Consider the following 16243-nt stretch of genomic DNA (forward strand, 5'->3'; position numbering starts at 1 on the left):
TGAGACCAAGTAGAGTAATTCAGGGGCCGAGAGAGAAGGCAGATTGAGTCAGTCAGCTGGGAGAGAAATTTGAGCTAGAACAGGTGAGTTGAACTAGCCAGCTAGAGTTCAGAAAGAACAAGAAAGGGTGAGCTTATTCAACAAGTCTCAGAGGCTGACATAGATTAGATTTTATGGAGGCTAGAAGTTTTTAGGACTGGGTCTAGGTTAGGAGACAGAGGCAGAAAGCTTCCCAGACAACAATTACAACAGGAGAATAAAAGTTACTTTTATAGCCTGGTCTACAGAGCAAGTTCCAGGACAGTCAAGGCTACACAGAAAAACCTTATTTTGAAAAAACAAACAAACAAACAAACCAAACTAAACCAAGCAAAAAACAAAAGGGAACTTGTTGGGAGCCAAGTCCTAACAGAAAGCGGCTATCATCTTTGCAGCCATCTCAGGGCATATATCCTGACAAGAGACTTGTTTTCACCAGCCCACAACAGCTGAGCACACTCTGATAAACATCTTGTTTTTCTCACATATCTTGTTTTGCTGTTTAGTGCACAGCTGCAAGGTACACGTGGTAAAGTGTCTTCAGCTGTGTTCTCCTGCGTGTGCTTATATATACCCAGGATTCCCTTCCAATAAACGGGCCTCAATCACACGCTCTGTCTTGTCTCTATTCTTTGCGTCTCTTGTCCCTCAAACCCCATTCTCTCTCTTGCTAGACACTGTTGACTGACCCGAACGAGCCAGGACAAAGTGGCCCTCAAACGTGGGGCAGAATGGGTCGTTACACGAACTTTTTATTGTAAGGTAAGGGCTCACTAAGTTGCCCTGGATGGTATTGAACTCTTGATCCTCGTATCTCAGTCTCCAGAGTAGCTGAGATATAGGCCTGTACCATCAAGCCTGTGACCTTTAGCCCCAGTGAAACAAGCAAAGGTCTTACCCTGTTTGTCCGTAGTTTACAGGACATCTGTCTAGGCTGCATGAGAGAACAAATGGTACACTTCCAAGAGAGTTTAAAGGAAGTTGGTCAAAGTTGAGAAGTTGTAGAGGTGAAAGGGCTTGCTGGGGGAAAGGAAGTGCAGTGCTAAACCAGGTCTTGTGTAAAAGATAAAAATGAGAACACAATCTTTCCACAGGAAACAGCTGGGTAAGAGTGGCCTAAGGATCCCTGGACAGGTGTAAGACCTACGGGACAGACAAGACCTAGGGGAACACAGTTAATTGTTCTGAGCAACCCAGAAGTGCACAGACAGGCACATGTACTCAAAGACATGTTATAAAACTGAAAACATGAAAGAACCTCTTGTTATTAAGGTGTCCCTCCCTGGGTTCGAAGACTTGCCTTAGAAGAAACACTGAGCAAACCCGAAGTGCTAGAGCCTGACTGCAGTGCTCGGACAACCATTGGTCGAAGCGCCTCAACCCTGAAACTACAACTCCCATTATGCATCGCGCAGCGTGGGCTTAAACCCAGGATACACTACAATCCCCAGAATGCTTTGGGAGGGGCGGGGGACGGCGAGGCTACGTCTGCGTCAAGAGACGTTAAATTTGAAACTTGGCGGCTCGGGCGTGATGGGGCGTGAGGTAGCTACTTTGAGAAGGAATCGTGTATGTGATTTAGTTTAGCAGCACTAGGTGACGGTATTCGCAGGTCCAGAGCCAGCTGAAGATTGAGGGAAGTTCAGACAGTTGGCACTCTGAGGAAAAAGGTCTGCAGCCGTCGAGAGCAAGAACTGGGAATGCAGGATGGCGGCGGCGAGGTAAGGACCGTAGCCAAGTTGTTGCAGCTGGGTGCTCTTGTGGCGAGGAGGATCGCGGAGATCGGCAAAGAGCAGGTCCTCCTAAACCCCCTTCCCAACGGCGTGGAGCCCTGCATCCAGCCAAGGAGCAAAACTGAGAGAGCTTGGAATTTGCCTTGTGATCAGAGTCTGAAACTCACCTCAGCCCTTTATCTTTGACCTTGAACATGTTTATATGGGGAGGAGGGTCACGCAGATATTAATACTGTTTTATGGGGTTCTGGGAGAATTCAAGTTATTTGTAAGTTATTTGCTTTCAACTAATAGGTGTTCTCATTTTGCTAGTAGCATAGGGATCTAAAGAGCAGAACACTTGAAGCTTTTCCTCATCTATACAATATAGAGCGGTTTTTCTAGGTTAGAATTTAATATGCATTTTAATTATGGAACTCATAATAACTGGGTCATTGCCCTGTCATAAACTGCCATTCATGGAACAGAATTTATTGACTACCGTTTGAGCACTGAAGGCGAACCGTAAAAGACACAAAATCCCAACCTTTGTGCAGCTTAAGTTCTGGGGAGGAATGAATTGGGTGTGTGTGTAAAACAGTAAGAGATTTAAAAGCAGAATCGGTATTAAAAGTATAAAGCAAGAGATGGCAGGCAGCACTGGAGGTGGGATTTGTGCAGTTTCAGAAAGGTTTGGACGTGTAGCTCGGGTAGGGCACTTGCTCAAGGGACATAAGGCCTTAGATTCATTACCTAGCAATGAGGCTTGGGGTGGGGGGTAGAGGCAGGGGGAGATTTGAACAGAGTCCTCACTGATGAGATGGTATTTGGGTTAAAACTAGACAGGTAAGATGACTTTGGACAGAGATGATTGTTACCATGACCAAGGACCTGTTTGCTCATGCCCCATGGTGGATGGAGAGAACCACCTCCCCAAAGTTGTCCTCTGACTTACAGAGAGGTGGGGGGGGAGGGGGAGGGGGAGGGGAGGAGAGAGAATATATATTTATATTTTTTTTTTTTTTTTTTTAAAGAAATAGGAGTGGAGGCTGCTGCTGGCATCTCATTGTCACGTGAACCCATGTCATACATAGAACTGCTAGCTTTTTTTTTTTAAAACTACTTTGCTAAAATTATGATGCTTTTAAAAATTATTTTTCCTGGCTTTAACTTATTTGTATAATATTGTCAACAACCCTCCCCCCTTGCCAAGTTCTCTCTTCGTCGAGCATAAACTTGGAGAGCATGTAATAGGCCCAGAAGCTGAAAAGAATAATAATGGTCCCAATGTACCAGCTTCGTCCAACCCCAAAGATCACGAAGTCACCTCTCTGAAGATGGTGTCACAGGGTTGTGCTGTAACAGTGTTGGCGTTGGGTTTATTTCTGTTTCCTTCTTCATAGTGAAGCCATGTGCCTGGAGGGAGATGAGTGGGAGCTGAGTAAAGAAAACGTACAGCCCTTACGGCATGGCCGGATCATGTCCACACTTCAGGGAGCTTTGGTACAGCAGGAGTCAGCTGGCAACGCTCCTCTGCAGCAGCAGAAACGGTATGGAGAGGGGTGGTTTGTGTTCAGCTTGTTAGTCCCAGGTGAGGTAGGCAGTGTGCGGATGAAGCTGCGGAAGGCCCTGAGGCAGTGAGTGCTTCTCAACCTTCCTAGTGCTGTGACCCTTTAATGTAGTTCCTCATGCTGTCGGTGTGTCCCCAACCATCAAATACTTCGTTACTACTTCATAACTGTAATTTTGCTACTGTCATGTGTCTGATATATAAGATATCTGCTATGTGACCCTGTGAAAAGGTCCTTTGACTCCCAAAGGGGTTGCAACCCACAGGTTGAGAACCACTGCCCTAAGGAATACTCTTCAGTGATAGTATGGGAATCTGTTCTCTCCGTTTTCTGATTGCAAGCTTTTCAGTTGCATGAGATAGTATTTATTTCAGGCTAAAATGTAAAGTGCAACCATACTTATTGAATTAGATCTTTGAAAACAGTGTTCTTATGGTTTCTCTGTAGACAGTAGTAGTCTGTTTGTTTTTTTGAGTCTGTCTCTTTCTATAACCCTGGTGGGCCTAGAACTCACTATGAAGTTCCAGGGTGCCATTGAACTAACAGAAGTCCTCCTGCCTTTGCTTCCTGAGTGCTGGGATGACACCACGTGCTACTGTGCCTTTATTTTATTCTTAGTGCTTGCTCTGGTGCCTCGAGCTTGATCCTGGACTGGACTCTCTACTTGTCTGACTCTCCTTGCTGTCCACCCCGTCATGTTTCATCCCAGTCTCTGCCCTCACTTTTGCTTTTACGTTTACCCTGGATGTCTCTTGCCTTCTCAGTGTCTACTCCTGTCATGTGTAGGCAGCTCTGGGAGTGTGGAAATGGTGCTCATTTGATAGGAATCATACTTTAAGGGTGAAGGATATTGGAGGACTACCTTGGGTTGCTGGGCGGCTGTAGAGAGCCGTAGTACCCAGTTACCCCGAGTCTCTGAGGCTGAGCTGTGGTCAGTGTGTTGTGTTGCTAAGTTGTGGCACCTGGCAGGATAGATGTAGTTAGTGATTTTTCACCTAGGCTGATTTCAATGATGACAGGTTTATTTGGATGTAATTCTGTTGTCAGAGAATAAACCTCTTCTTTCCTAAATGACCTTCCTTTTTCTATTTTCCCCATTTTGGTTAACGTTACAAAACTCATCTGAATGACTCTAATTCATTGCTCCCTCATCTCCCCCCCCCCCCTTTTTTAAAAAAATGACTTATTTTCCATTATATGTGCATGTGTGAGTATGTGTGAGTACAAGTTCGCAAGGAGGTCAGAAAGGGCTTTGATCCCCAGAGCTTGAGTGAAAGCCTGATGTGAGCTGCCCAGCACGGTGTCCTCTGCAAGAACAGTGTGTTCTTGTAGCCCTTGACCCATCTCCACCTCTCTCATGCTTTCAGGGATTGGCCTCAGGTCCTCCCGAATACTAAGCGTGCATTTCCACTGAGCTATTCCAGTAGTGCTGGGAATTTCTTTTGAGTATAATTTGGATAGAGCACACTTGGATCTTTGAGTGTGCTGTAAGACAGTGCCTCTCGTCACAAGCCCTCACTTTAGGAAGTTCCCTCGTTCTCCTCAGTCCTTCTCCCCTCTCCACGAAGCACCTGCTGATTAGATAGAATTCTGTCAAGATAAGACTTTGGAGCTTTGTTGTTTGTGATAGGGTCTTGCTCTTTAGCCTAGACTGGCCTCAACCTGTGAGTCACCTCCTGCAGTCCCAGGTGATGGGCTTGTGGGGCACGGGTCTGTCACCGTGGCCAGCTTATTGTAGAATATTCTGTAGGTAGAATCCCATGGCTCCTTCATTCAGTGACGTGTGTTGAGTATTTCTGTTGCATGTGCTATGTGTCCTTTTCACAGCTGAGTGAGTACTCTTTACCACTCACGTTTCCCTTCAGTCTTTTGTTCTTTGAAAATCAAGCCAGTGAGTATTTAATAACACTTTTTGTGGACGTGATTCCAACTACCCCCCTTGGAATGGAATTGCTGGGTCATAGAGTAGCTTAAACTCAGGACCATAAAGGCAGGTGATGTACTAGAAAAATTCCTCTTTTCTTTACTATATTATGATTGTTCCTAGTTCCTACCTCCATTTTGGCTTCTTAAAACCATTACTATCTGTTCTTGGCAAGGGCCATGCCCGTTTTGTATTGTTGATTTTTTTTTTCTCATGAGTATACTTGGCCATTTTTATTAGAAGTATAATTCTTTTGTATCAGAAATAGTTTTATTTGTTTATTTATTGTTTTTGGACAGGACTTCCCCAAGTATCCTAGGCTGCCCTTGAACGCACTGTGGTAGCCTGACTGGCCTTGTACTTTCAGCCTCTCTTGTACAACAATTACAGACATATGACACCTTGGCTATTTTATTATTAATATTTTAAAGGGTTTTCTCTTGATTGGTTGGTTTTGGTTTTTTGAGACAGTTTTTTTTCTGTGTAGCCTTGGCTGTCCTGGAGCTTGCTCTGTAGACCAACATGGTCTAAAACTCACAAAGAAAGATAGGATTAAAGGCTTATGCCCGCCACTACACCCACATTGAAGTTGTCTTTACAATACCCATTATTTTATATTTTTTATTACTTGACATTTTCATGTTTCTATAATTTTCTTGGTAATTTTCACACTTTCCCCTTTACTTTCTTATTTCCCTCTGATTCCTGCCCAACTCCTCTTTATTCTCAACAAGAACCATTCCTATTTTCAGGCCTTTTCTGTTGTTTTGTTGGGTTGTATGTTTTGTGTGTGCATGTGTGACCCACTGTGTTGAACTAGGGTTGCTTCCATGAACCACGGAGTACTTGGTCATGAGTAACCAATAGTGACTGTAACCTGAAAAAAAAATGACTTCCTTTTCCAGCAGCCGATAACTGCTGGTAGCGCCTCAGGGAGCCGTGCGGCCTCGTAAGCCTGTCCCCATCTGTAGTTGAGTGTCACTCGGCCTGATCTTGGTTGTCGGGTTTTGTTGTTTAGTATTTATTTAGTGTATGTGTGGAGGTCAGAGGACAACGTGCAGGAATGTGGGTCCTGGATCATGTCCTCAGACCTGGCAGTGAGCACCCTTGCCCACTGAGCCTTCTCTTTGGCTGTTGACCCTTTCTTGTTCAGGTCTGTGCAAGTAACCACAGCTGCTGTGAGTTGGTGGAGAATAGCCATGTTGTGTCCAGGAAACTGTTTGAGGATGCTTTTCTCCATTTATCTCTTTCCATCCTCCTCTGTGATGCTCCCTGAGCCTTGGAGGGGGTGATAAAGATGTCCCATTTAGAGCTGTGCACCCAACAGTTGCTTGTTCTCAGTGTTTTGACCAGTTATGAGTCTCTGCCTTCTCTGTCCCCCACTACAAAAAGAAGCTTCTCTAACCAATGCTGATGTACATTCCTTCTTCTGACCTCCATGGGCACCTGTATGCACATACCCACACAGCAAGCACTATTAAAAATAAATCTTACCCCAGTGCTGGTGTAAGTCTTTAGTCCAAGCACTGGGGAGGCAAAGACCGGCAGATTTCTGTGATTTTTTTTTTTTTTTGAGGCCAGCCTGGTCTACAAAGAAAAACCTTGTCTTCAAAACAAACAAAAACCTTAAAAAATATGTATATAAACAAACCTAATAAGTAATATGATCCCCATTTTATAGGTGAAAAATCAGAAAGCAGAGAAGTAGCTATCCATTGTCTGAGCTAATGAGTGTAGAGCTGGATTTTGTTTTTTTGGGTTTTTTTGTTTTTGTTTTTTGCTTTTTTCGAGACAGTTTCTCTGTGTAGCCCTGGCTGTCCTGGAACTCACTCTGTAGATCAGGCTGGCCTCGAACTCAGAAATCCGCCTGTCTCTGCCTCCCAAGTGCTGGGATTAAAGGCGTGCGCCACCACTGCCCGGCTTGTTTATTTTTTAATAAGCTTTCATGGAGAGCCCTGGCTAGCCTGGAACTCACTGTGTAAATCCAGCTGTCCTCAAACTCAGAGAGATCTCCCTGCCTCTGCGCTGAGTTCTGGTGTTAGAGGAGGCCTGCACCACCACACGGCTCAGAATCATAATTATGTCTATTCTTTTTATGTATTTATTTAATATTGCTGGACTTTCTTGGAACTACCAGTAGATGAATAGTGACACAGACTTAGGATTTTTTTTTTTAATCTTTTTATTTACTTATGTATATGGGTACACCATTGCTCTCTTCAGACACACCAGAAGAGGGCACCAGACCCCATTACAGATGGTTGTGAGACACCATGTGGTTGCTGGGAATTGAACTCAGGACCTCTGGAAAAGCAGTTGTTGCTCTTAACCACTGAGCCATCTCTCCAGCCCAGGAATTTTTATTATAGCTTAGGCTACCTTCCTTTTTTACTAGCTTAGGCTAGCTCATCTAACTTAGTTAATCTATTTTAATTTCTCCACCACTGGCAAATCTTTCCTATCCCTCAATCTTCTAGAGTCCCTGTCTCTGCCTGCAAGTTCCGCCCTCCCTTCCTACTTAGCTATTGGCTGTCAGCTCTTTATTAAGCCTATCAAGTGAGGAAGGTGCTTGTTTACAAAATGCTGAGGCAAGTGATGCCCCATAAGAATGACAAAATCAAAATCCAGCCAGTACTTAGCTTTCTGCCAGTACAGAATTAACAACTGAATAGTACAAAGACAACTTCACACAATGCATCCCAACAATTTAAGTGTTGTGGGAAATATTAAAAAAGTGGCACCATCCCACAATATACCCAGCTACTCTCTGCCCGCCGTCTTGCCACCTCTAGGCTAGCCCTAGTCGGCAGTCTTCCCTTCTCTGGTTTTCCTGACTCAGAGCCGCCTGTACCTTCTCAGCCATCTACCCCTGTGGCTAGTTGTCACAAATCCCCTTAACCCAGTAAATCAAAACTCTAGAAACTTATAATATGTGGGGAAAATTAAAAAAGGCCGCCACAGCGGCGCAAGCCCGCCGCCGTGGCGGGTCCCCACATCAGGGAGGGAGATCCTACGGTTCCAGCGGCCTGAGGGCCTTGGCGGCGGCAGGCCCCAGTAACACGAGGAAGTCCTTGGTTCCAAAAAGGTTTATTGACATGACGGATAATAGATGGATCTAGGCGTATCCCCCAAAAACTCAGGGCCGTCCCGAGTTATATAGGGAGGGAGAAAGGGGGAGGATTAGGGGAGGATCTGGGGGGAGGAATGTTTAATTTGCTCTGCCCTCTGGCCTTCATTAGTATGTAAATCTCTAGGGCCTGAGGCCTATCGCCTGGGTGACTCTATGGAGATCTGTGACTGTTTTTCAGGATCTTAGGTGATGGGAGGGACCGAACTCCTGCCGGTTCTCATGAGGAATTTCACAGAGAATCTCGGGGTTCTAAGTACCTGCTCAACCATGACCCAGGATACCCTTATGCAGTACCACAATAATATATCTTTCAGATTTATATATCAATAAATTCTCAATTCACAGTCCACACAGTAATTTCTGAGCCAATTGATAATGATACAGGCTGCCCACCTAGATTAGACAAGTTGTTCCAATTATTCTATTCTCTTATGATATTCATAGCTACCTGTGGCTATTTAAAGCCACGCAGAATCTGAATCATCTTCCTCCTCCTCTTCCTCCATCTTCCTTCCTTCCTTTCTCTCCCTGTCCTCTCTCTCTCTTCCTCCCCTAAACTTTTCAGCTCCTCCTTCCCTTCCACTGCCCAATCACAGGCTTTTTGTATTAATATTTAAATTAATTGGGGGGAAAATTGTGTTACATTTAAGATTTATTTGTATTATTTAAAATTGATATATATGTGTATTTGGGTATGTGCATATGGATGCATGTGCTTGCTAAGACCAGAGGTCATCAGATCCCTGTCACCTAGAGTTCTAGGTGATTGTGATCTACCCGATTCGGGTACTGAGAACTGAACTTGGGTGGTTTGTTTGTTTGTTTTGAAATATTTTATTTTTGGAAGGATGGGATTGGAGAGATGGCTTAGTGGCTAAGAGGACTTACTGCATTTGCACTGGATTCAAATTTGATTCCCAGCCACTCATGGCGGCTCACAGCCAGCTGTACTTCTCTCATATTTCTTCCTGCCTCTGTGGGCACTGCAGCACATACATACATGTAAGCAGACACTCATACGTAAATAAAGCTGTAGGTAGTTATGGGTGCTAGGAATCAAACTTGGGTAGTCTGCAAGAGCAAGCAGAACAGACTTGGTCTCCAGTTGATAGGGTGTGGGAAGGATTAAGAGCTGTGTCCTTGTTGGAAGAGTGTCACTGGGGGTGGCCTTTGAGGTTTCAAAAGCCCAATTGGCCCTGTCTGCCTGGAGCTTACAGAGCAACACCATAAACTCTCAGTTATGCTCTAGCTGTGCCTGCTGCCATGCTCCTTGCCATGGTGGTCATGGACTCTAACTGCCTAAAACTGTAAGCCCCCAATAAGCTCTTCTGTCAGTTGGCTTGGTCATGGTGTCTTATCACAGCAATAGAAAGTTACTGATACAGCACTTTCAACTGCTGAGTCATCTCTCTGCCTGAACAGTATTTCATAATTGATTTGGTGTGATTTTTGGCCTTTTTTTTTTTTTTTAAAAGCTGGCTTTTGAATCTACTAGGGTCTTGAGTACTGTACCACCGAGTTAAACCCAGACTATTTTTCCATTTAACAAATTCTCAAAAACTCTAGTCTAGTTACTTAGATCACCGTGAACTCCTTGAGAAGTGAGTAGAAATGGAAAGGAGACCTGTTTCCTGGGGCTGTCGGAACTGCTCGTGCTAACATACGCTGTTTGAATTCCAGGGCATTTGAATCTGAAATCCGCTTTTACTCTGGCAATGACCCTCTGGATGTTTGGGACAGGTGAGGATGTTTATACGGAAAGAACAACAGAGACATTACAGATGAGTGTTGTTGGCTTCATTTCTCAGATAGAGGGATGTGGTGTGGTGGATGGAGCAGACAGTGCTGTTTGGCAGAACATTCCAGAACAGCCATGGTGGTTTTCTAAGGTTTGTTGTGCAGGGCTGTGCATAGATCCCAGAACATTACATATTCTAAGGAAAGGCTATATAGTACTTATACTACAATTTCCCTGAGGTGTTTAAGGCTGGAGCATGAAGGCATGTTACTCTCTTTCCATTTTTTTTTTTTTTTGTTTTGTTTTTGTTTTTTCAAGACAGGGTATCTCTGTATAGCCCTGGCTGTCCTGGAACTCACTCTGTAGACCAGGCTGGCCTCGAACTCAGAACTCCGCCTGCCTCTGCCTCCCAAGTGCTGGGATTAAAGGCGTGGGCCACCACTGCCCGGCCCTGGCGTTTCTCTTTTTCCTTACAGTATTTGTTACAAGTACTTCAAGAAAGCTTGAGAGACAGAGGCTTGGCTCATGTCATTGAGAACTTCTAAAGAAACCTACTTTGAATAAGTTCAATATTTCTGCTTAAAAGTCCAGAGTAGAGGGGGCTAGAGAGCTGGCTCAGTGGTTAAGAGCACTGACTGTTCTTTTAGAGATTCTGAGTTCACTTCCCAGCACCCACATGGTGGCTCAAAACCATCTGTAATGGGATCCGATGCCCTCTTCTGTTGTGTGAAGACAGCTACAGCATACTCATATACATAAAATAAATGAATAAATCTTAATAAAGAAGTCCAGAATAGAAGGCTTGAACAATTGCTTATCTGTTAAAAGCATTGGCTTTTAGAGGATTGGGTTGTGTTTCCAGCTCTCTTATGGCAGTTTACAACCCTATAAAATTCCATCCTAAGGGATCTGATGCCCTCTTCTGGCCTCTAATGGCACTGCACAATGCAGTATATAGACATACACACAAATAATAAGTAAATCTATAATAGGTTGGATGTGGTGGGACATGCCTTTAATTTAAGCATTCAGGAGGCAGAGGCAGGCAAATCCCTTTGACCGCGGAGAGAAAGGCTTCTCATCTCCTGTCCCGTGAGTTGGCGCACAGCAGCAAGAGACACAGGACACAAGCCGGGTGGCTAACTAGAGTACAGAGAGCTCCGGGGCGGACCAACGACTTCTCTCCCTTCCCCCGCCCTGCGCAGACAGGGGCCCTCGAGCCTTGACTTACTCGAACGAAGAGTCCAGAATTCAAGAGACATGTGACGATTTAAGATCTGTGGATTTATTAACAGATGACTTAGGTGGTGAATGGTAAAGGGCTCTCCCGAAACATGTTTCGCTTATATACTGGAAACGGAAGAGAAGGGCGGGGCAAGAGAAATCTTGAGGCAGAGACTTGTTCTCTCCGCCCTCTCTCTGGGCTCTGGGGGGCGTGGCCAAATTACAGTCCCACACACATTGTTGAGTACAGGCCAACCAGGGCTAGAGAATGAGACTTAAAAACAAAAGCAAAAAAACCATTGAGAATGAGCCTTAGAACCAAAGCAAAAGTATACATCAATGCAGAAATGTTCTTTTCCTTTTCCTCTCATCCAGGTATATTAATTGGACAGAACAGAACTACCCTCAAGGGGGGAAGGAGAGTAACATGTCCATGTTACTAGAGAGAGCCATAGAAGCACTCCAGGGGGAGAAGCGCTATTATAGTGACCCCCGGTTCCTCAATCTCTGGATCAAATTGGTGAGTGTCATCTGAACTCAGAATATTAAATTGATAGTTTTTCTGTAGAGGTATCTAATTTAAAATGGCAAAAGTCAAGCCATTTAGCTGGTAATGATTAATAAGTATTTGGATCTATTGAGTTGCTTTGACCTAAAGGTTTAAATATAGCATTGTTGCAGGATATTTATTTGATCACACCGTAAACTCTGAGATTGTGTTATTTACTGGAAAAACCTGTTTCTAGTTGTGTGGCTCAGCCCTGGCACACACTAATCCAAGAATGTTGTTGGATATTTGATTACACTATGAGACTGTGTACTGGAAAAACCTGTTTCTAGTTGTGGTGTGGCTTAACCCTAGCACACACCTTTAATCCAAGAACTTTCTGTTTCTTGTGAACAGGATTAAATACCGTAGGTCAAGAGGAGGAGCAAGCAGTTGACAAGGAGTGAACACAAGAATGATAGAGAGTAGGAGGGAGCCAGGAGGGTGGATAGAGACACACAGGAAGTAGAAAGGAGGGACGTCCAGCTTGAAGGGGTTGAGACTGGTGTGAAGGAGGAGGAGGAGAGCTTCTTTTTCCTCTTGGGAAGTCTGCTGTGGAGGAAGGTCAGCTGGTGCTTTCCCGCCTCCCTGAGCCAGCAGGCTTTCTCCCTGGCTCTAGAGTCTTTATTGGTAAAGTTGAACTTTGGAGATTTTTGTTAAAAGCAGCACAACATCCTGAGGCTTTGTGCTTTAAGATTGGTCATAAAGTCTGTAGATTTTTTTTGAAATTGAGTATAGGTTTTTCATCTGTTAGTTGTAACCACAGTTGAACCATATAACTGTCTCAGAGGAAGAATATGCAGGACAAGCTTCCTTGGTGAGCCCAGAATTCCTTCCTCTTTCTTAGGAGAATCACAGCTGTGAAAGGTGATACTTTAGAGTTATTGGTCTTTGGGCATCTTTCTCCCAGGATATCACTATAGCCAAAATTGCCTCTTGACAGACTCTGCCTTTATATCTAGAACATGCCTGAGGAGTTTCTCCATCACCATATTTATGTCATAAAATAATTCCAAGGTCTCTCAGACATTAATTTTCTTGCATTTACCTTAAAAGAAGTTTTAAAAAGGAAGGATGTTTAGAATTGTTGACAATCATATTACATAATAAAATACTGATACTTGAAACTGACAAAATTTAGAGCTGAAATATATTCTTGCAGACTTAACAAATTTCAGATAAATCAGGTGTGGTGGCTCATACCTGGTTTTCTTAGCAGGAGGATTTTGAGTTTAGGCTAGCTTGGGCTATAAAGTGAGTTCCTGGCAATCCTGGACTACATAGGAAAGTTAAAATAATAATACTGCTAAAATCAAGTATAAGAAGTCATGTAATTCTTATTTCTGTGGGATGTTGGCACGTTTTGACATTCTAGTGACAAGTTAGAATTCACCTGAGATATACTAGTTACAAGACTGTATTTATATCAAGAGATTGTTCTCAGAGAACGTTAAATTGATTTGTTAGCTCAGAAGCTGTGCTCCCTGCTGGCTTATCAAGATTTTTGTCCTTCATTCTATCCTATGTAATATTTGTGTGTATGTGCATGTACATGCACTCACGTGTACATGTAGAAGCTAGACATCAATTCTGAGTCTTATTCTTTTCGAGACAGAGCCTCTGACTAACCCTGGAGCTCACCATTTTGGCCAGGCTGGCCGTCCAGTGAACTCTAGGGATCTGCCTGCCTCTGCCACCCCAGTGATGGGATTATACATTCATGCTGCCACAACTAGCTTTTTTTTTTTTTGTTTTGTTTTTCGAGACAGTGTTTCTCTGTATAGCCCTGGCTCTCCTGGAACTCACTCTGTAGACCAGGCTGGCCTCGAACTCAGAAATCCGCCTGCCTCTGCCTCCCAAGTGCTGGGATTAAAGGCGTGCGCCACCACCGCCCGGCCCACAACTAGCTTTTTAATGTGGGTGCTGGGAATCCAAATTCAGGTCCTTGTGCTTGTGTGGTAAGCATCTTACCAACTGAGCCATCTGTTCACGAAAATAGTCTTTTATGTGATTCATTCAGATGTTAGACTAGATAAACATGTCGAGCTATTTTTTAATTCATGGAATTGATGACTATTTAATTGGAGTTATTAAAAATAACAATTACAGGGATTGGAAAGATGGCTCAACAGTTAGAGAGTTCTTGCTTCTCTTCCAGAGGGCCCCAGTTTGGTTCCCACCAGTTAAATCAGGAGACTCACAAATGCCTGTAACTGCAGCTCAAGGGATTCAGCACTTCTGGTCTCTGAGGGCACCTGTACTCATGTGCACATACGCCCACCCCCCCACCCCCCGAATTAATAATTTCTTGTAAATCAGTGAGAATAATTTCTTTGTTAGTTATGTTGTCCTGATGTTAGTGGAAGGGAATAATGAAGTCACGTGGTGGGAAGTGTAGTGCTGGGCTAGCTGATGGGCTTGGTTAGAGCACTTGTCTCGCTAGCATGCGTGAAAGCCTTCGTTCTGTCCCTAGCATAGAAAAAGAAAAATGTATAATCTAAGTTTACAGAAGAAGTTCTCTGCAGACTGTTAACAATACTACAAAAATTTTTCTTTTCTTTTTTTTTCTTTTTCTTTTTTTTTTTTGGTTTTTCGAGACAGGGTTTCTCTTTATAGCCTGGGCTGTCCTGGAACTCACTCTGTAGACCAGGCTGGCCTTGAACTCAGAAATCCGCCTGCTTCTGCCTCACAAGTGCTGGGATTAAAGGCATGCGCCACCACTGCCCGGCTAGTACTACAAAAATTAAGAGTAAACATTTAGAAACTTGAATAACCATTTGAGCTGGATTTGGTGATGCATATAATCTCTATATTTGAGAGACTGCTTCTTCTTTCTTTTTTTACAAGATTTTATTCATTTTTATTTTATATGAGTGTTTTCCTGCATGTATATAAGTGTACATGTGTGTTCAATGCCCTTGAAGGGCATTGGATCCCCTTGGAACTAGACTTCCAGATGTTTGTGAGCCTCCATGTTGATGCTGTGAACTGAACCTGGGTCCTCTGCAAGAGTAGATCTCCTTAACTACTGACCCAGCTCTCCAGCCAGCCTCTGTGATGAGTGAGCAGAATACTGTAAACCACCAACTATACTGACAGACTTGTTTGTATAGACCTGTGATCCAACTGCTCAGGAGGCTGAGGCAGGAGGATCACAGGGCAAAGCCTGTCTGGACTATGTAGTATACTCAAGGCCAGTCCAGGGAAGTCACAAAGACCCTGCCTCAAAGTATAAAAAGTGCAAGAGGGCTTGGGGTGCACCTTGCTAGTGATGCTAGAGCACTTGCTAGTGGTGCTTTACCACACTGGGTTCAGTGCCAGGTTCAAATCCCAGTAGTGTGGAAAAATATCAGCCCACAATGAAGTGGAAGCTTTCACACACACACACACACACACACACACACACACACACACACAGAGAGAGAGAGAGAGAGAGAGAGAGAGAGAGAGAGAGACAGAGAGAGAGACAGAGAGAGAGACAGAGAGAGAGACAGAGAGAGAGAGAGATTGATTATCCTCACAGTCTGAAAGTATAAACAGCCATCACAATCAAATGCTCAGCTGTGAAATGATTGGTAGTCCCTGAACTATGTACATGGAGCGACAGAACACATATTAAATGACTTTTTTTCTTTCTTTGGGAGGGTGGTCAAAGGTGTAGCAGGGATTCCTCACACTATATTCTTTTTCTTTATGAAAAGATTTTTTCCAGTCAGAATTGTTTTATAATTGATTACTATAATCTAGCTAAGAACAAAATTATTACTAGAAAATCAGTATTTTCAATTAAAGAGGTAAAACTAGTTTGACTATTTAGAGGTTGCCAAAAATGTTTATTTAACTTTTGAATCTATTCATCTAGCCATGTTGTCTTTTTATTTATGTTATGTCTTAAGTGTTCTTATTCTACTCTGAGTAATTTGGCCTTTTCTGACTATGTCATATACAAGAGCAAAAGTCAATCAGAAAGCCGCAAATATTACATTGTTAAGCTTTACCTGTGTTGTGAGAACCAAAGACTAGATCCTAAACTGACATTACACTCAGTTTCCTAAAGCACTATCATGAGAAAACATCACTAATTTAGGTAGGGGAAAAAAACAAAACAGTGTTTACTGATTAAGCAAACCTAAACTATGAAATAATAATGATTTTTGTTAAAAAAATAAATAGAAGCTGGACAGAGTAGCACAAGTCTGTGGTCATAGTACTTCAAAATTAGAAACAATAGGATCCTCCAAAGTTTGAGGCTAGCCTGGTCTAATAGGGAATTCCAAGTCAGCCAGAACTATGCGGCAAAACCCTATCTCCAAAAGCCAGAATAAGATTAAAGGTTTTTAGATGGCATGTTTGAGTCA

The 16243-nt window shown here is 43.4% G+C and overlaps 1 protein-coding gene across 2 annotated transcripts in view; it reads left to right on the plus strand.

Annotated features, from left to right (window-relative positions):
• The first annotated feature begins 1582 nt into the window (after positions 1-1582).
• Bub1b (BUB1 mitotic checkpoint serine/threonine kinase B) overlaps positions 1583-16243 on the plus strand; it is a 53865-nt gene continuing 39204 nt past the window's right edge. Inside the window, exons 1-4 of one of the 2 annotated variants that reach the window (XM_028767015.1) lie at positions 1583-1760; positions 3155-3301; positions 10057-10116; positions 11714-11858. In XM_028767015.1, the coding sequence (XP_028622848.1) occupies positions 1747-1760; positions 3155-3301; positions 10057-10116; positions 11714-11858 (366 nt within the window). In that variant the 5' untranslated portion in view covers positions 1583-1746. Of the gene's footprint in view, positions 1761-3154; positions 3302-10056; positions 10117-11713; positions 11859-16243 lie in introns of those variants that run through there. The other variant, XM_028767014.1, reaches the window with a different exon arrangement.

The sequence above is a fragment of the Grammomys surdaster genome, unplaced genomic scaffold, assembly GCF_004785775.1.
Source record: "Grammomys surdaster isolate TR1022 unplaced genomic scaffold, NIH_TR_1.0 170, whole genome shotgun sequence".
NCBI classification, from domain to species: domain Eukaryota; kingdom Metazoa; phylum Chordata; class Mammalia; order Rodentia; family Muridae; genus Grammomys; species Grammomys surdaster.